This window comes from Spea bombifrons, chromosome 3 (genome assembly GCF_027358695.1).
Source record: "Spea bombifrons isolate aSpeBom1 chromosome 3, aSpeBom1.2.pri, whole genome shotgun sequence".
In the NCBI taxonomy this organism is placed as follows: domain Eukaryota; kingdom Metazoa; phylum Chordata; class Amphibia; order Anura; family Pelobatidae; genus Spea; species Spea bombifrons.
The window spans coordinates 47,425,253-47,446,207 of record NC_071089.1 but is presented as its reverse complement, the minus strand read 5'-3'; the positions used below and the strand labels follow the sequence as shown (position 1 = coordinate 47,446,207).

General features: G+C 39.9%; 1 protein-coding gene across 1 annotated transcript; it reads left to right on the top strand.

Annotated features, from left to right (window-relative positions):
• The first annotated feature begins 2,090 nt into the window (after positions 1-2,090).
• On the top strand, positions 2,091-16,539 carry SLC2A12 (solute carrier family 2 member 12). Its single transcript, XM_053461008.1, has 5 exons — positions 2,091-2,195; positions 6,928-8,247; positions 10,475-10,597; positions 10,740-10,872; positions 16,194-16,539. The coding sequence occupies exons 1-5, from the start codon at positions 2,108-2,110 to the stop codon at positions 16,276-16,278; spliced, it is 1,749 nt and encodes a 582-aa protein (XP_053316983.1). The 5' UTR covers positions 2,091-2,107; the 3' UTR covers positions 16,279-16,539.
• Positions 16,540-20,955: the final 4,416 nt, after the last annotated feature.

Genomic DNA, 20,955 nt, shown 5'->3' with positions numbered 1-20,955 from the left:
TGTGTAACTTATACTATATTATCACACTAACATGTAGTGTTATTAACCATGAGGGAGCTGTACCAAAAATATAGAATAACAATTTAAATGTAACATTTGCAAAAGCATATTGTGCGCACAAAATTTTGGCTCTGGGAAAATTTTTGCACAAGAGAAATTTTCTGCGCACACCACCTAAGAAAAATTAGAGGGAACATTGGTTATGGTGTAGCCTGTCATTGCCAATGTCTTTTTCATTATAAAAGGATGGAAGTTATGCTCTAAAGTACATCACAACTCCCATCACTTTATACTATCCCAGACATTACATGAGTCACTGCAGGGGACCCGGATCCTACTCTCTGGCAGCCGTGGACGACTGTGCTCAACCACAGAAGCCCCGGTGGAAGTACCGGCAGCGGAGGTTGTCTACACATATCGCGCAGACGTTCACCGGCTGCGGCGATGCGGTTAGACAACCTCCTCTGCCAGCCCTTCCGACCAAGGCTTCTCCCTTAGAGGAAGCACTGGCGGAAGTGCCGGCAGCGAGGTTGTCTGCACGCATCGCACAGACGTCCACTGGCCGGCCTCGCTAGACACCAGGGAGCCTGGGGGTGTATTGGTAAGTTGGGGGTGGAACTTCTAGGAACCAGAGTGGCATATCAGGGGGGCAGAGTGGCATATCAGGGGTTACTAAGCATATATATAATTGCTAACAGCAATCACACTCCTATCATGCCCAGACAACCAGTACATCCTGGAACCTGGGCATGATAGGCTAGTACATGCTGCAATTATATGGGCAATTATATGTTAATATTGTTATTGAATTTTTTATGTCCAATTTTGGTGTATTACTTTTAATAAAAGTCAATTTCTGTTTTCGGCCAAGTGAATGCTGAATTTTCGGTTTTGGTGCATCCCTACCAGACACTGAAATGGTAGGCCTACACCACCTCAATGTTTGGCTTAGTATATAGTGATAGGGGTGATGTTGTATTATTGTCAAAGTCTGGCTCAATGTATAAATCCAAAATAAAGAAGCAGAGGCTCAGCACTTCAAATGATAAGGTGAGTTTATTTCACACAGGCCTGTGTGAAATAAACTCACCTTATCATATGAAGTGCTGAGCCTCTGCTTCTTTATTTTGGATTTATTGAGGGACTTGGTGGTACCCTGGCTCGTGCACCATTTCACTGCTGAGTGCTGCATTCCAACCTCTCTTTTTGTGTATGGCTCAATGTATAGTGATAGGGATTATGCTGTACCCCCGTCAATGTCTACCTCAATATATATAGTGATAGGTGTTATGCTGTACCCCCGTCAATGTTTGCCTCAGTATATAGTAATAGGTGTTATTCTGTACCCCATCAATGTGTGCCTCAGTATATAATGATAACAGTTATGCTGTACCACCGTCAATGTCTGCGCCAGTATATAACAATAGAAGCTATGCAGTTTTAAAGTGTGTGGGAGGGGGTGCCACATACAGGATCCATCCCAGGTGCCAGAGACTCTATGTAAGCCTCTGGGAGCAGGAGAGCGCGGGCAACATGAAAGAACTTTTGGAGAAATACCCGCCCTCCCTCCCAAAAAAATTAAATAAAGAAGGAATATTTATAGATATATGATAAAAAAAGAATGATTTTGAGTCTGTTTTATTGGGGTAAAAGTTGTCCTCTGTACAGGGGATGAACTGGTTAAGTGGTTGGTTAGCCTTCTGGCTTTAGGGGCGGTTGCTTTGTGTTAATGCTTTTGAGACTCTGGGTTTGGGCCAAAAGTTTTGTTGCAAGTTATTATTGTGTGGATAATAATTGTTATGCAGGCTAGTATAGCTTGACCAAAAACTCTGCAAACAAAATACATCCGTCGTACAAAAATTCACAAGCACATTTCTCAGGCTGCTTGGTACCTCCCTCTCCTCAACGATAGGTTGCTAAGAATAGCTGTCTGTGTCACTGAAGGGCAAAGTATTATGAAAAAGGAGCAGTTGTGAGCTTCAGTGCTTTATGTGCATGTGCTTTGCTATATGAAACCACGCGGCACAGCGTAACTCAGCAGTGTTCTTCATCACGGCCAAGCATAACTTCACTTTAGAAACACTGGAGCAGTAGAGAACCAACGGCAATGCATCCAAGAGGCAACTCAGAGGACCTAATTACTCAACACCAGCACGTCAAAGCCGATAGTCTCCTTGGAGTGCAAAGACATAGAGGTAACTCAAAGCAAAGCAGTCTGGGAGAGGTTTATAAAAAAAACTTGGGGTGCAGTGTTAAGAACCAGGCTACTCCTGGACACATAAGAAGACATGCAGGCCAACAACAATGTAAACTTTCAAGAAACTTTATCGGTATGCTTCCACAGACAGAGGGAATATTTGTTCATCACAAGCAAAGTTATAAATCTGGACGTTCCTGCCGAGTACAACACATTTAATGATCTGTCATAGTATTGCTTATTATTGATGGCCCATTGTTTTGACTGCATTACAGATGTTGTTAGTTGAAGTACTTGAGTTGCCAGTTTGAATTAAGAGGGCAATGACGCGTTATTGTATGATGCATCGCTATGATGGATGAGAATTATGGTGTAAACCTCAATTGTGTACTTCCCAGAGTACTACTACTATCTTACCGTATCCACTACAATATATTTGTTAATCATATCGGTATGAGGTCCTGATTTGAACTTAATCTTAATCTGCAATTCAATTCTTCCTTGTTAACCAACGCCAGCATTTAGTATCCCCAATTTTCCATTGTTTATTTTTCATTTTGCTATAAAGGTTAATATCAGCCATTATATACTGCCTTGCTTTCTAATAATGTGAGTTCTTGATGTATAGATGCCCAGCAATGTATAGATTGCCGGCAACTCAGCCTAGTAGCCAAATAAAACAAAGTGGATCACTGATGTAAAAGCTGCTCTAAGACACATTCACCAAAATGGATGAATAGAAGTGCTATTAAACTTGCGCAGGAAAGAGCCAATCAAGTTATCAATACTAGCTAAACTCCTTTATGCTGTAAACACTCTTCATTTGTGGAAGCGCAAGCAAAGCCTACAAAATATGCAAAGAAAATCTTGCAATCAGAGAAGCCCACAGGGTCTCTGGGCATGTATTCCAGACAGTTCCCCAATACTGAAGTAACGTGTATTTTAAGAAGTCCTCCGAATTTAATTTCCTTCCACATTGATATCTTCCTTCACACAGATTGAACCATTAGAGTTTTCTACATAGGTTTGCTTCCAGCTTTTTCTCTTGCACTATACATATCTGATCCCCTTTCCAAGTGATTTTACTTATTCTTTATTTCATAACTTGTGTGTTTTCTTTTACCTCTCTGCTCCATCCATCCCAACGATTAACATTCTCACACAGTCAATATCAGGTTGTAAAAGTAATATGCTAACGATAATAAAAATGATTACTGCCAGGCACCCAAGCTGGCAGCTCTGTCTAATAATGTAATGTAAAAATTCTGACAATTGAAATGTCACTGATTATGTCACAAGCACAGTTTGAAGTCCGGGCTGCTTGGAATCATTGGCTCAAAAGTGTGCTTAAGTCTTTTAACTAAATATATCTGAAGCAGCTACAGAACTACATTTTTTTTTTTACATGAATGGATTTTTTTTTAATTTTTTTTTTTTTAATTATAACAGTCTTTCTAGTGAGGTTTTTGCCTCGCACATTCCCCTATTATTAAGTAGGTAGTTAATCCTCTTATGTGGTTTTAGTGTTCATAAATCACTTGGTCTATAATTCTCTACATAGTTGAAAATCTAGTCCTACCATAAAACATAGGGGGTCAATATATACATAATCCGTTGACCTGAGAGCCAGTGTGCTTTAAACTTCAGGGTTGAGATTTGGTTCTAGTCTAGCACTGTTCACACCGAGCTTGCGATATTTCCTTTTTGAAGCATAAAAGCTATTTGTGTAAAAGTACTGACTCGAGCATCTCTGTGGGGCTGTATTTTCAATGATTTAACAAAATCAGCATTTACCTGTTGATTCCACTTAAACCTCTTAATTGAGTAATTATGCAGACTCAATATTTTCTGCACTTTAAGATTTCTAGCTGTTGACATATTTTGCAACGTTAGTCGTGAAGATTAAATTGGCAAACAAAACCAAGTTGTCGAGGACTTCTAGGATCAAATAATACAGCTTCTGATAAGGTTAAGTAGATAACAATATCCCTGTCTGTCTTTATGTTCTAAGACAGTAGGCTCACAGGTGTCAGATTGCAGGTCTGCTTTTAGCGCAGTAGGAAATATTAAATTCATAAGCTGTAACGTTACCTACATTTTTTTTTTATGCACTGCTCGAGTGTCCCTTTAAACAACCCAAATCTTCCAAATTAATCCATTCCACTTATATACAAGTTGCTTGTTGGGACACGCAAACACAACTTTAATGTTTGCAAGCTGCAAGTGTAAGCAGGTGAGCTGAATGACAACTTGAATCTCCTCAACTGGCAACTCTCAAAATAATTGTAACATGTTTTAATAAAGACAGTTAAATAAAATGGCAATATAGAGGAATCCCCAGACCCCCCTTCACCAACCCAGAATGTGGTATGGTGTAATAAAATATACCACCCTCACATACACAATGAATTAAAGAATACTATTGTGGCGTCTGAGCTCCTTCTCTACCCAGTGGGGAGGGAGGAGAGTTTAAGATTTATTAACCTGTTGAAGAGACACAGAACCCTAAGTTCCCTCTTCCCATAGACCCCACATTGGGTATCCAGGGGGGACCCCCGAGGGCAGCTCCGCATGACCTCTATACCCACCAATGCTGACTGAGTGTCTGTTAGGATATGAGATCAAGTGTTTGTTTTAGTGTGTGTGTATATATAAGTATGTTAACTGTTTCTGTGCTGGTGTGTGTAAGTATATTAGTATGTGCAAGTTTAATAGTATGTGTGCTATGTTAATGTGTGGGTTCAAGTATGTCACTGTATGTTCGTGTAAGTATATAAATGTGTAAATATGTTATTATGTGTGCAATTGTTTTGTGTGTATGTAAGAAAGTTAGTGGGTGTAAGTGTTAGTGTAAGCATGTTACACTTTGTGTGTCTGAGTGTACGTATGTATGCGAGTATGTTGGGCTTTTTTTGTTATACCATCTCAGTGTCTGGACTCCGTCTTCCATAGGTTTCTTTAAAACACCTCCCCTATCCAAACTGAGAATGCGAGAGGTATACGTGAGCTCTTTACTTCCCAAGGCTGTTGTACATTGTATAGGGGAAAACAGAGGTGATTGTCAACTTCCATCATTGGTTGATAGGGGCCCTGGGGGGCCTCAAGAGGTTTTTTTTTTTAAAATATTATTTACTTTTTCTTTTATAATTCCTTTAACAATATTGAGAGTGAACAAGCAGTTTGTGAGTTAATTAATCTGCAAGTTGCATGTTTTTTGACTTGCATCTACTCTACTATAGTTGACTGTTAATTCATGTCTACAAATAGAAATTTGCAATAATGGATACATAAGTTGGGCTTTATTGTAACTTGTTAATTTTTGGTGCTGCAACTTGCATAAAACTACTTATGTTTCACTGAATAGACCTCTTTGAAGCTCTGTAATATGTTTTCTCTTAAAATAAACTTAAGTTATTTTCAGGCAGTACCCTTTGCCCTCCAACCTACAGCTGACTAAGCAAATCCCCTTTGCATCACAGGCATTAATGCCCCACACTTAGTATCGCCTTTCTGCTTAAAGCAAATCTACAAGTTTTACAAAAAGTAATATAAAATAAACAGTATATAGCGTATTGCAACCCACATCATGCTTTACCATGGTTCCTGGTCTCGTGATTATTCCTTAAATTACTGGTATATTCCTCAGTTGTTTAGTTTGGGTTTTGTAGGGGCGAATGAGACAAAGGTGATATCTCAGAGGTAGGAAATTGATATTGCACCTAGATTCAACCACATATCACAACTTTGGGGGGGGGGTAAACTTCTCTAACCGCTAACTTTTACAAAATGAAAAAGCAGACTGTAGATTTGAGTAAATTTATTTACAAGATATTTGCTAGATACAAGATTCAATTCTCCACAAAAAAGTGTTTCATCAATAGTGCATTTATAATAACCTGATGTTTTATAGATGTATATATAAAAGAAAAAAAGAACTCCCCCAAAAATCATAGTGTGTACTGTGTTAGAAATCAGCCCTAAACGCCATACAATGGTTGCACTCACATGTTATCAATCAAGAAATGGTTCATTATAATCACAAGTTGTTTCAGTAATACCCCTGGGAAAAAATGTACTGAAACTGAAATACTGTGTTTGTATAAAATGGGTTTGTTAAAATTAAAAAACCTCATACTGCAACATTTGGGACGGGTTGGTGCTAAAATGCTGAAATACAATGTGTTAAATTGCCCTGAGTAAAATACTTTAAAAGGTTAACTTTGGGGAAATCTATAGTTTTTCTAGCTGTTATCGGGGCCCAACTGAATACATTTTGGATTTTTTAAAGGTGAAACCATGAAAGAGTTGACTCCCCCCCCCTGCATTTTTAGATATTTTTCATACAAAATGATGGTGTATAATTATATATATATATATATATATATATAAAAATTTCAAAAGAAAGTACTTAAATAAAAACCAATATACAATTTTTTGGGGTACACTTAATGAGTTACGAGGACAATCAAAGTTGAATAATGACACAGCAAAAAGACAAAAACTGTTCTGCTCCTTTAGCGCAAACATAGTAAAAACTGTATGTTCTGTATATACTGAAATGAATTTACTCTGCAAAACTTTATATCGGTATGAATACTTAAAAGTGCAAACACAGACTTTGACAGCAAAAAAGAACTGTTTGGCCCATCTAGATCTACAATCTTCATGTAAAATACATTTAATTGTGTTCGTTTGCTGCTATAATAATTCTAATGTTTTGTTTTCTTTAGGTTGCGGAATCTTTATAGCTCTTTCATCAGTCATCGCTGCTATAAGTGGATTGTTACTGGGTTATGAGCTAGGAATAATCTCTGGAGCACTACTTCAGCTGCACAGGTTATTACAACTGACTTGCCAACAACAAGAAATAGTAGTAAGTGCCTTACTAATTGGAGCACTTTTTGCATCACTGGTTGGTGGTTTCCTTATAGACTACTATGGAAGGAGAATTGTGATAATTGTTACCTCTTGTTTACTAGTTCTGACAAATCTACTTTTGATCCTTATTGTGTCCTATGGCACTCTCATCATTGGACGCATTGCAGTTGGGATTTCCATATCTTTATCTACCATTGCTACATGTGTTTATATTGCAGAGATTGCGCCACAGCATAACAGAGGTATGCTTGTGTCTCTTAATGAACTTATGATTGTAGTTGGAATACTGCTGGCCTATATCTCCAATTACGTATTTGCTACTGTTATCAATGGATGGCAGTATATGTTCAGCCTTATTATACCACTGGGTGCCTTACAGGCCTTTGCTATGTATTTCCTTCCTCTAAGCCCCCGGTTTCTGATCATGAAAGGTCAAGATGATGCTGCTGGCAAGGTCCTTGAGAAACTAAGAGCAACATCAAACATCAGTGAAGAACTCATGGCTATTAAGTCATCCATAAAAGCCGAATATCAGTACACCTTTTTGGACTTGTTTTGTTCCCGGGACAACATGAGAGCCCGCCTATTGACAGGTCTAACATTAAGCTTCTTTGTACAAATTACAGGACAACCTAACATTGTATTATATGCTTCAATGGTTCTGAAGTCAGTGGGGTTTGAGAGCAATGAAGCCGCCAGCTTGGCTTCCACTGGAATTGGTGTCGTCAAAGTGGTCAGCACAATACCAGCAATATTATATGTGGACAAATTTGGAAGTAAACGTTTCCTTTGTGTTGGGTCTGCTGTGATGGCTGCATCTTTAATGACAATGGGGATAGTGAGCCTTAAAATAGATGTTAATTCCAATGGTATTTGTAAAGCCTACAATCAGTCTCTTGAAGAGCCTTCATTTAATGGACCAATAACTATAGCAAGAAATAATGTATCTCTGAGGAAAGAGCTTCATGAACTCTCATTGATCAGTGCAACTGACATCACGGCAACACCAGATGGGACAAAACTATGGCCACAGACTTCCCAGATAAATCATGTTACGTCTGATAATCTCAAGATTACCTCACAATCAACAGAAGTTTCAGTATCTTTGAAATGGTTGTGTTTAGCAAGCCTACTTGCTTATGTTGCTGCCTTTTCTATAGGTTTAGGACCAAGTGAGTATCCTGTTTGATTTCATTTTTCTCATATTTACCTAGTACAAAGATAATGAGGTTAAATAAAACAGACAACTCATCAAGTTTAACGTTTTCTACTTTTTGCTACTGGGTTAGCTGACCTAAAAGAAAAAGGCAAGACACTTTTGATTTGATTGCAAGAATTATTCCATATAAAGTGAAAGATTCAATAAGCTGTATCCTTGATACGTAGTAACGTATGAATATCTTTACAGAGCAAATGTGATCACTAATTCCTACTCTTTATACCTATTAAGCATGCTTTTTTTTCTTTTACTGTAAATATTGCCTGTGTTTCTGTCTATTGCGCTGACATCATGATAATACATCACATTATTTTATAGCTGCTGTCTTGACTTAAGGTATTTGTGACAGTAGCTTTACAGAAGAACATTCTGTAAGCCCAGAGGCGGATGTGCAGCTCTTTAGTTCAGCAATTTTCACAGAAAATGTTCTCTTTATCCAGTACACATGGATGCCGAGGAGTTAAGTTTATCTCATGGACAAAATTTGAGAAATAACGTATATTATTGTTTGTTTTTTTACCATTGTTTGTTATGTTTGTTTTTTTACCATTTGCCAATAAAAAATTTACCCGGATTTCATTTTAAAAATCTGGTCACCTTAACCTAGGAGGCAAAAAATCTGTAAATATATATCCAAGATTAGGATCAGGATTGCTGAAGCAGAGTGCACTTTCCACTAAATGTGCCAACTTTTTGCAGTATTAAAGCTTTATTAAGTAATTACATGAATTATGTAAGCTTTAACCTAATATCACCTCTTCATATCTTATCAGAAAAGTCCGAGATATTAAGTGCAATGAAGTAGAAAGCTCTACGTAGTATTGAAAAGTTATACATACTTATATATATATATATATTACACACATACAATTACACACAGATGCTACACAATCAAAAATATGTGAACACTCAACCATCCCACCTATAAGAGCTTGTTGAACATTCCATTCCAAAGCCATCAGCATTAATATGGGGTTACCCACCCCTTGCAGCTATAACAACCTCCACTATTATGGGGATGCTTCCACAAGATTGTGTGGATTGTGTCTGATAATGACTCCTTTATGCATAGTTATGCACATATGCCCCCAGGCAATCCTGGGGGCTTATGTGCATTACTGGGGGGCAGGTTGGCAAATGCAAGGAAATAAAAACAAAAATGCATTTTTCTCAATCATAGTTTTTATAAAAACTTTTTTTTCCTAGAGGGTAGTCTTATAAGGCTTAAAAGGGCTTTTTCCTTTTTTCCTTAATTAATATTCAAATTTTGGGGGTCGTCTTATAATCGAGCAAATACTGTAGGTACCAAAACCCCCTGGGACTAAAAGGGTTAAAATAGCCTCAAATGGATCAGAAATACAGTGTAGACATTGTTAATGTTGTAAATAACTATTGTAGCTGGAAACAGCTGATTTGTAATGGAATATCTTCATAGGCATACATAGGCTCTGTGACCACAGGGTCAGCAACCCTCACTCCTGTGTTCCAATGGTAGGTTGTGTTAGCTAATTGAAGTTTAAGTTAAAAAGGCTAATTGGTCATTGACCTTTGGCAATTATGTTAGCACTGCTAGAAATTTCCTTTTTCCCCAGGAAAAAAGTGACCCCAAACTTTAACAGTAGTGTATAATATATAATTCTACAAAAATATAAACCTTTAATAACATTACATAATATTTTTATATGTATATATATTATTATTTATTGTTTTACATACCACAATCATATTCCGTAGCGCTGTACCATGGCTAGACAAGTAGAATATAACATAACAATTTGACTTACAGAAACAAGAAGTCAGGGAGTGCTCGGCCCAAAAGAAGCTTACAATCCAGAGGATACACACACAGTTTTAAAAATATGAAGTAATCAAACCAAAAAAATGAAGCCATGAGTATACATTGCGGATAAAATAGCCGAAAATGTGCTGAAGAATCTGCTTGTAGTCAATAAATACATTTCAATGTAGCATTTAAATATATTACAGGATAATTACAATATTTACCACTTCCTTAAAGCACTTCATAATATATCCTGCTTGAGAGATATTTGGTATATTTTTAAAACTAAATTTTATATTAAGAAACCATCAGGAAAGAACTACAGTATGGGAAACACTGTAATATACTTAAGAATATTGACAGTTATTCCACTGTTCTTTATTTGTGGTTTTTTTTTCAGTGGCTTGGCTTGTACAGAGTGAAATATTTCCAGTGGGAATCAAAGGCCGGGCTTTTGCAATAACAAGCAGTATGAACTGGGGTATGAATCTCCTCATATCTCTAACGTTTCTCACGATAACAGGTAAGAGAATTCTGCCGTATTTTAACACGTAATCATAATAAAAGTAAGTGAGATTTGAAAGGAATGACATACATTTGTTATTAACATAATCTAACAAGATTACTACAATAGTGACAACTAAATCATTTCTTCTTGTCAACAGGTATTGTTGGCCTGTCATGGATGCTTTTCATCTATGCCATAATGAGCGTAGCATCACTAGCATTTGTCATAATGTTTGTTCCTAATACAAAGGGGCGGCCATTGGAGGAAATATCAATGGAATTAGCCAATAGGTGAGTGGATTTATCATTACAAGATAACTTGGTAAAATCAAATCAAAATGAATCTTGAAATGTACAAAACTTGTGTGTATATTTCTGGTATATTTTGTGGCATGTACTAAACCTAATCAGTATAACATGCAACTGTACCAAAATTTATAATCTCTGAAATTGTGTACTTCTTATAAATTACTTAAACTATTTAATACAATTGGGAAATGTAATGCAAAGTAAATGATATTAAATTGATTCCCAGGTAACATTTAAAATAAGAGACATTTTCTACAGTAATTTATTTTCTTTAGTCCATGTGGCATCCAAACCTTGGGTCTTGTCCTTTTGCCCCCTATAGGACAGGTGTCAGATTTACGTTAGAGTAGGAACTGCTACTGCTATAAATATTTTGTCACACAGTATTTGTTCTTATTTTAGTGTATACTATCCGGGGCCTACCTAGAGTATTTGGTACCCCCCACCCCCCCACACACACACTTTAAAACTGCATAGCGTCTATCATTAGGCAAACATTGGGTGTACATCATAACTTATCATTACATACTGAGGCAGACATTGACGGTGGTATAGGATTTCTGTTATTATATCCCGAGGCACGCGCTGACAGTGATACAGCATAACACCTATCACTATATACATTGGCAAACATTGACTGGGCGTACAGCATAATCCCTATCACTATACATTGAGCCAGACATTGACAAAAATGCAGCATAACCCCCATGTGGTGTAGGCCTACCACTTCAGTGTCTGTCTTAGGGATGCACCGAAATTAAAATTCTGGACCGAAATCTTTAAAAATAACAAAAATTATTAAAAGTAAGTAACGCACCAAAATTAGACACAAAAATGAATAGCAATATTAAGATTGTTAACAGCAATCACAATCCTATCATACCCAGGCATACCCACATTCCAGCATGTACTGGCTGACTTAGCATGATAGGAGTGTGATTGCTGTTAGCAATTATATATACCGTATTTGCTCGATGCAAATGCTCTGAAAAATACCCCTCGTCTTATAATCGGGGTCGTCTTATAATCAGACCTCAAAGTCTGACTATGAGACGACTAAGATCCAGATCCCCCGCAGCGGGGGTTGTCTGTGTGCATCGCGCAGACATTCCCCGGCTGTCAAAGATCAGAGTTCCCCGCACCGGTGCGGCACCGGCACTGGCGCCGGCAACTCTGATCTCTGACAGCCGGGGAATGTCTGCGCAATGCACGCAGACAACCCCCCGCTGCTAGCCACGCATCCTTCCGGGTGCAGCGTGAGTCTACACGCTGCCCCAGCTACCTGACAGGAGACTCAGAAGAACCGGTAAGTGGGGCGGGGGGGAGTGTTAAATGGGGGGCATAAGGCATTTCTGGAGGCAGGGTGCTCTGTGAAATGCCTTTTAACCCCCTTAATGCCACTCTGCCTCCAGAAATGCCTTTTTAACCCTCTATACGCCACTCTGCCTCCTGAAATGCCTTAAACCTCCCAATATGCCACTCTTCCCCATAATATGCCTTTTAACCCTAGAGTGGCATATAGGATTAAAAGGCATATCATCGGGCACAGTGGCATATAGGGTTAAAAGGCATATCATGGGGCACAGTGGCATTTAGAGGGTTAAAAGGCATATCATGGGGCACAGTCGCATATAGGGGGTATAAGGCATTTCTGGGGCAGATGTGCATAACTGGGGGGCAGGTTGAAAAATAGAAGGAAATAAAACCAAAATATTTTTCTCAATCATAGCTTTTATTAAAAAAATAGTTTAACCCCTTCAGGTCCGGGACGTACCTGGTACTTCCTGGTCACAGGTCACCGGTAGACCGGGACGTACCAGGTACATCTTCCTCAAAAACCGCCCCACATCGCCGCAATCGTGGTGATCGCGGGGGCGCTGCTGGGCAGACCAGCACAGCCTCTCTAAGCCCGCCCCCAAGCCTACGATCACTCCCACGGAGTGATTCTGTAGGCTGAAACCGCGATTGCAAAAGCTCAGCGATTGTGTATGACCCCCATCACAGCATTGCAGGGGTTAATATTAGTCCCCACAAGCTTGTGGGGACTAAATATCAGTCAATGCTGTGCTTCAATGGAGCACAGCATTTAATTAAAAAATGAAAAATAAAATAAATAAAAAAAATAACAGCACTGACCTGAAAGTCCAGGGTGCTTCCAGGTCAAATGCTGGGCTGATGATGATCAGATCACTCCTGGCCAATAGGAGTGATCGGATCATTGTGGCAGCCCATGGATGACCCTGCCCTACAAAGAGAGGGGTCATCTAGGGTAATTATGAAAAACATAAATTAATAATAATAATAAAAGACAACATAATTATTATCTGATCACTTGACGGTGACATTTTAAGTTGCTGATTATTGATCAGTCTCCCTGATTGATGTCAGCGGCCTAAACCTGTCACTTACAAGTAATCTGATAAAAAAATATTTAAAAAAGTTTAAAAATTGAAATGCACGTGTTCCAGTTTTGCCCTCAAAAATAGCTTCCTCAAAAAATGCATGAACCATGCATGCGAGGCCTTATTGGAATCATGGGATGTTGGTGAACAAAATGTGGCGTTTCCACTGTTGCACATATGCTGTGCTAGAAATAAATTGCAACATTGAAATGTATGCGTTAAAAACGCAATAAAATAAATTTTCCGTGAAATTTTGGCAGACATCAATGACGAAATGGCTGCCTGAAAACTGTCAAAATTACCCTAGTTGAACACCTTGACTTTTGACTGCTGCTCATAAATATATACTTTTATGGGGTAATTTACAGTGGGGGGCTTCCAAAATGTCCCAAATAGGATATGGGCCCAGTAAACCAATTTCTGAAAATTCCAAATTTGAAAACTAAAATGCGCATGTTCCAGTTTTGCCCTCATAGCTTCCTTAAAAAAATGCATGAACCATGCATGTGAGGCCTTGTTGGAATCATGGGATGTTGGTGAACAAAATGTGGTGTTTTGTTCCACTGTTGCACTTATGGTGTCCAAGAAATTCAGTGCAACATTGAAATGTATGCGTTAAAAAAGCAATAAAATAATTTCCCTGTGAAGTTTGGCAGACATCAGTGAAGAAATGGCTGGCTGAAAACTGTCAAAACTACCCTAGTTGAACACCTTGACTTGTCTACTGTTCATAAATATATACTTTTATGGGGTAATTTACAGTGGGGGTCTTCCAAAATGTTCCCAAATGGGATATGGGCCCAGTAAACCAATTTCTGAAAATTCCAAATTTGAAAACTAAAATGCGCATGTTCCAGTTTTGCCCTCATAGCTTCCTCAAATAATGCATGAACCATGCATGTGAGGCCTTCTTGGAACCGGGGGATGTTCGTGAACACAATATGGTGTTTTTTTTCTGCAGTTGCACATATTCTATACAAAATATAATATAAAATCTAAAGCAACATTGCAACATATCCAAAAAAACCCCAAAAAATAGAAAAATACCTCAAAATTTGGCAGCAATTGGCGATAAAATCCCTGTTTGAAAAATGTGTCAAAATGACCCTAGTTGTACACCTTGACTTATCTACTGTTCATAAACATATAATTTTGGGGGGATAATCAGTATCTGTGACAACTATTGCAGTTATTAGACTACCATGCCAAATTTGAAAAAAATTACATTTCAAAAATGCATGCCTTGCAATATTTGCCCTATACTGGTCAAAATAGATGAAAATCCTGGCCATGTTGGGTGGTTTCCAAATCAGAACAAGTTAATGAATATATTTGGGATAATTGTTTCCCATTGGTTCAATGTGTGTACAATTTGTATGTATACAAAACTGTAAAAAAATGTGTTTTTTTTTCATTTTTTCCCCACTTTTTCCAGTTTATTTCAAACAAAACAATGTACTACCCAACAATGTACTTTCAAATAAAAGCCCTACTTGTGCTGAAAAAAACAATATATGATTTGTGTGGGTACACCAATTGATAAGAGAGAAATTACAGTTGAAGAAAGACATAGCAAAAACACAAAAACGGCTCCGGTCCTTTAGCGACACCTTAGTATCAAAATCCCGGTCCTGAAGGGGTTAAATGAATTAACATTTACTGGTAAAACTTTTTTCCTATAGGGTCGTCTTATATTCAGGCTTTTTCTTTTTTTCCCTAAATTAATATTAAGATTTGGGGGGTCGTCTTATAATCGAGCAAAATTTTATATATATATTTGCTAACAGCAATCACATGATAGGAATGTGATTACAGCCTCCCTATGCCATGCTACCCCCCCCACACACACTTACACATCCATGCTATCACACACACACTCATTCACAAACATTAATTCACAAACATTCAGCATAACACCCATCACTCTCACACACTTACTAATCAACTCTCACTGAATGTTTTCCTACCTTTTCTCTGTCACTTTTCCTCCTCCTCTTCGTTGTTCCTCTTGGCTTTTCTTCTGTGTCCTGTCCTTCCGGTGCAGTGAGTGCACGGAAGGCGGTGGGCGCGGCTTCAGTGTTGTGTGCCGGGATATGACATCAAATCCCGACGCACACCATCAGTTGCCGCGCGCATCACAAGGAAGCAGGATCGGAGGTCTGCATTAACAGACCTCCCGCTCCCTTGATTGGCTTTAAGCAGGTTAGAGGGAGGTTAGAGGGAGCGCTAGACAGGACTTTCTAAAGGTAATTATATGTTAAAAATGTATAAAACATTCTTAAAAGTCCTTAAGTTCATAGAATAGAGCAGCAGCCCACTTGCCAAGGTTTCCTCTTCCTGGCTTGATTGATAGTAGAAATTCACAAAAGGAGGTAGTGGTTGCGCTTCAACTATATAAAATAGAAAAAAGAAAAGCAGCAATGGTGTAGTATGTTTGTACTGCAGGTATATATAAAAAGAGATAAAAATGTGGTACTCACAATTTTTGGTGCTATCCTGGGCGATACAATCCTCGCCTAATGATGAAATAGCAGCAATGGTGTTGGTTAAAATTGTGGTTAAGAGCAATTCGAAGGTGTAGGTGGTATGATCCCCACCAAGGATATTGGAATAATATTTTCTTAAAAAAAAAAAAAGGTCCCAGGAGCAATGTAAAAAGGTTCTTTTATTCTTTACAGAATAAAAAGTATACACCTTTTCAAAGTGTTATAAAGACAGTTCCCAGTAATATCGCAATTCTGTGCAACACATGTTCTGTGCAACACATGTTAAAAGGGAATGCATAGAAAACAGGAAGCACAAAATGGATTGTAAATGCTACAAAAAGTCCCACAGGTGCAAGTGGTTTTATGGAATTGCATGTAAACAAAAATATTTTCTTCATGTATATTTTTTTTCCAGGAACTACATGTGGCGGACAATTCGTTGCACGAATCGAAACAAAACGAAATTAGTGCCAGTGGAGCTAGTGAAGTGCACAGCATAGTCATTCCTTAGCAAGACCTTAAATGCCGGAACAGACAGCATATATTTTGTTTCAACATTTCATGTGTGTCACAACAATGGTCAGTAAGAAAATATTTGAAACGGTCACCACACTTCCAGTGCTGTTACTATAAACTGCTGGAGTTAGAAATCAGTTTATTTATAAACATATTTTCTCCACTGAAGCATTTGTATTAGTAAGCTTTATGATTTTAGAGCGGATCATTACATTTTCTTGTCAATAAAGTCTGAGACTGAACAAGATATCATGATTTCGGGGAGTGTTTCTGTGGGGATTGTTGCTTATTCATCCAGTAGAGAATTTGTGAGGTCAGGCACTGATTTTGGACAAGAAGGACTGGTTCGCTATCGCCGTTCCGGTTCTTCCCAAAGGTGTTTGATGAGGGTGAGGTCAGGGCTCTGTGCAGGCTACTCAAGGTCTTTCACACCAAATGTATCCAACCATGGCCTTATGGACCTTGCTTTGTGCACTGGGGCACAGTTGGAATGTTGGAATAGAAAAGGGCCTTCCCCAAACTGTTGGAAGCATTGAATTATCAAAAATGCTTAAGCATTAAAACTTCTAGATTTAAGTAAAGGGCCGAGCCCAGCCTCTGAAAAGCAGCCTATTACCCCTCCACCAAACTTTACAGAGCATCACAAATGATATCATCTATGACAGTGATTGCATCACAAATTATATCAACAGTGCCTTCATCACTTGCCTTAGCCATGGCATCACTGACAGCATAAATAGCACAATCAATTACATTACAAACAACCTTTTGAGTGATATCACTGGTAACAATGTAAAATTGTACTTCACAACACCAGAGAGAATGGCAGTGCAACAACCTTCATAGATATGTTCTTAATGTGACAATGCGCAAATAACCAGTCAATATTAACCCCTTATCGGCCAGACACGTCAGGTAAAGACAGTCAGTTTACAACCAATGTGTCCCTGGCATGCATGGCATCAGGGGCGTAACTAGAAGCCTCAGGGCCCCGGTGCGAGAATCTGTTAAGGCCCCCCCAACCCAATCTACCCCCTTCTCACACCATCCACCCACTTCTCACTATCTACCCCACTCCCCCTTCTCACTATCTACCCTCTTCCTATCCCCTTCTCACCATCTACCCATCTACCCTCTCCCTACCCCCCCTTTGTAGGTCACTTACCGTGCAGTCCTGTGGTGGGGACGCGAGGCCTCTGTCTCGCTGCTCTGCCGCGGTGCGCGCGGCTTCACTGCTGAGCGCCAGCATATGATGTCATATGCCGGTGCTCAGCGTGAAGCACCGGTACCTGAGACAGATGCCTCACGCTCCCACCACTGCAGTCGGGGCACCTCTGAGGCAGGCGGCGGCAGAGGAGATAGAAGGGCGCCGTTCGGTTGCTGAAAACGACCGCTTTGCACCCCTTGGGCCCCCCTGACTGGCAGAACTCCAGGGCCCGGTCGCAGCCGCGACCCCTGCGACCCCGGTAGTTCCGCCACTGCATGGCATTAAACAAACGTTATCACTTTCTTCGCTTAAACGGTGTTGCTGTAATGGCAACAATTTGTGGTGTTCCCTGAAATGTGCTAGCAATTTAAATGTTAAATTTTAGATTGTCTTGCAAAACATAATTACACACAAATCTATAACATAGATGTTCACATTTCTGTTAAAGGGATGCTACTGTTTTAGCTACTGTATGTGTTACATGTTTTGTAAGGTTTGCTTAGAACAGTTAAGTAGGAGAGTAGGGACATCTACTGGAAACAATGTATATAGCACAGATAATCAAAACAGTTTTCAGTGGTTTGCTTTAGGAATGTGAAGTATATTGACAAAGGCCCTGTTTGGCCGAAACGCTTTTTTGTTTTGCTCTCGCTAAATAAAGTAACCTAAGGATTGGAAGCTGTTTGGAGTGCTGGAATTCTTTTCAGTGTTCATATAATTGATTTGAGACAGACAGTGGCCTGGACACAGAGCTAACAGGAACTCACAGGATTAACAGCTACCTGTGTAATTGACAATTAGCATACCTGAGAACTCTGCGGGTGAGCGCTGCTCCTCCGGTTCAAGACCCGAATCCTCTGGATAGCGGGAGCGGGGTCTTGACATGCCCCTCTCCCCACCCATTTTTCCTTTAAATGGGGGTGTTTCGCGCTCCCGTCAGCGGGACCGCCCTCTGACGTCAGTGTGCAGTCCTGGCTGCGTCCCGCAAGGGAAGGCTCCGGGTAGCCGGAGCCCAGAAGACAAGGGCTAACTCACACAATAACAGGGGAAACACTTTGCACCTATAAAATCAACAATGCACCCAATGCAAAGACATTCAGCCTTCTTCTTACAACAGGATGTCCAGCTGACATTACAGTTTTGAGATTGAGTGGGAAATGAAGTAAAACATGTACCTGGGGAAAAATCAGTAGAAAATTACCCCCTCTATCCACACACAGAAGTCTTTACAAGGCCTGGGCCCATAGTGGGTAGGGAGAGGGCTGGCTCTCAGGCCTCTCCAGGGGCCCCAGTGATGGAGGGTTCCATCACACAGGGATCACACAGGGATTTCTGCGAAGTTTCCTGCACCCATTCTAGCAATCCATAAACTAAAAACTCATATGACACCATTCAAAAGTTTAGGATCACGTAGATGTTTTAATGGAAAGCAAGGAAATTTCTAGCTGTGCTAACATAATTGCAAAAGGGTTTTCTAATGATCAAATAGTCTTCTAAACTTACACATGGATTAGCTAACACAACCTACCATTGGAACACAGGAGTGATGGTTAGAGATAAAGGCTGTCTGTACACGACCTATGAAGATATTCCATAAACAGTCATTTATAACATTAATAATGTCTATACTGTATTGGTGATCCATTTTATATTATTTTTTTTTTTATAACTTCTTTATTACAAGGAGAAGACAAAGCATACAATATAACAAAACAATGGTACACAGAGACAAGGTGACAGATTAAATGCATACAGGTACAAGCGATGCACAATTCCAAAACACATACAGTGCAGGGTAGAAAAAAGAAAAACCCATCCTCAATCACAGAACACCGAGCCACAACACAAATATGTCGTAACCCTTAACTAGATCAAAACCCCGGTATGGGGCGAATACCTTTGAGAACCTGAAGACAATACCACTCCGTGGTATTGAACGTTTGGAACAGGGACAACCTGGTGGCGTTATCTAAAGTTGCGATGTATGGGGACCAGCGACTGAAAAGATATTTAACTTTGCTTTCCCTATGAAGGACAGCCTCAAGCCAGTCCATATGGAACAAAAATTGCAGTCGCGACAGAACCAGAGGCAGCAACGGAGGTTGAGGAGCAATCCATTGGGACAGTATTGCCCGTTTTGCCACTGCGTAAAGTATAAGCAAGAGAAATTTAGCCCTCGCTACAGGTGGGGGAGTGTGGTCAGGGAATATACCAAAAATAGCCCATTCAGCAGAGATGGTAAAGCGAATGCCCAGAGTGTCGTTGATATATGTTTGTAGGGCATCCCAAAATAGGGTAATAGAACTGCAAGACCACAAGCCATGCAGGAGATCGGCCTCAGGCAGTTGACATTTTAGACAGCGGGAGTGATCCGCTAAGCCCGTTAGAAACCGAAGTTTAGGGGTGACATACGCTCTATGCACAATCTTGAGGAACATTTCACTGTAATCCCTAGAAACCAGGACCCTAGAATTGTACATATAAGCCCGGAGAATCTGGCTCGGAGGTAGGTTTGGAAAGTCAGCCCTCCAGGAGGGAAGACCTGCGCCATGAGACTCCCAATCGAGGACAGGCCGGAGCAGACTATAGATAGTAGATGTCTTGAGCAGTATGGCAGGGGACAGTACCGTTACCTGGTCCAAGGGACTGCTAGAATTAGCCCCAGAGAGATGAGGGAGCAGGGAATTAATATAATGACGAAGTTGAAAGTAGTGAATAGGGTGAACACGAACAGTAGGGAATTTAGATTGGAGCTGTAAAAAGGACAACAGGGTACCCCCACGTGGATCCAAAAAATTGGCAATGGTGCGACCCCCCACCCGGGCCAGGCGTCGAAAGACAATATCCTCCCTCCCATGCTGAAATTGCGGGTTACGAATCAAAGGCAGGAACTTAGAATAGTGGACCTCCAGGCCCAAGCGCCGCCTAACACGCCCCCAAGCCTTAACAGTGTGATACAGCAACGGGTTGGATACGACCTCCGCGGGCAGGTCAACTGTAGATAGGTGCAGGAGAGAGGCCAAAGAAATGCTAGGAGACAAGCCTTGTTCCAGGGACACGTTGGTAAATTTAGAACCTTCACGCAACCAATCAGCCGCAAAACGATAATTAGAAGCCAAATTATAGTCTAACAGATTAGGTAAATTCACCCCCCCATTGCGAGCAGGCTGTTGGAGTTTAAACAGGGAAATTCGAGCTTTTTTATTGCACCACAGGAATTTACGCAGCAGTGCATTATGATGTTGGATATCTTTCTTCCTTAAGGTAAGAGGTAACATATGGAGTGGATATAAAAGTTTGGGGAAAAAGGCCATTTTGTACAAGTGGCAGCGTCCCAAGAAGGAGAGGTTAAATTTGGACCACGTTTTGAAAGAATCCTCCATTTGACGTAGCAAAGGAGAAAAGTTGAGTTTATAGAGGTGCGCCAAATTAGTGGGAATAGTGAGACCCAGAT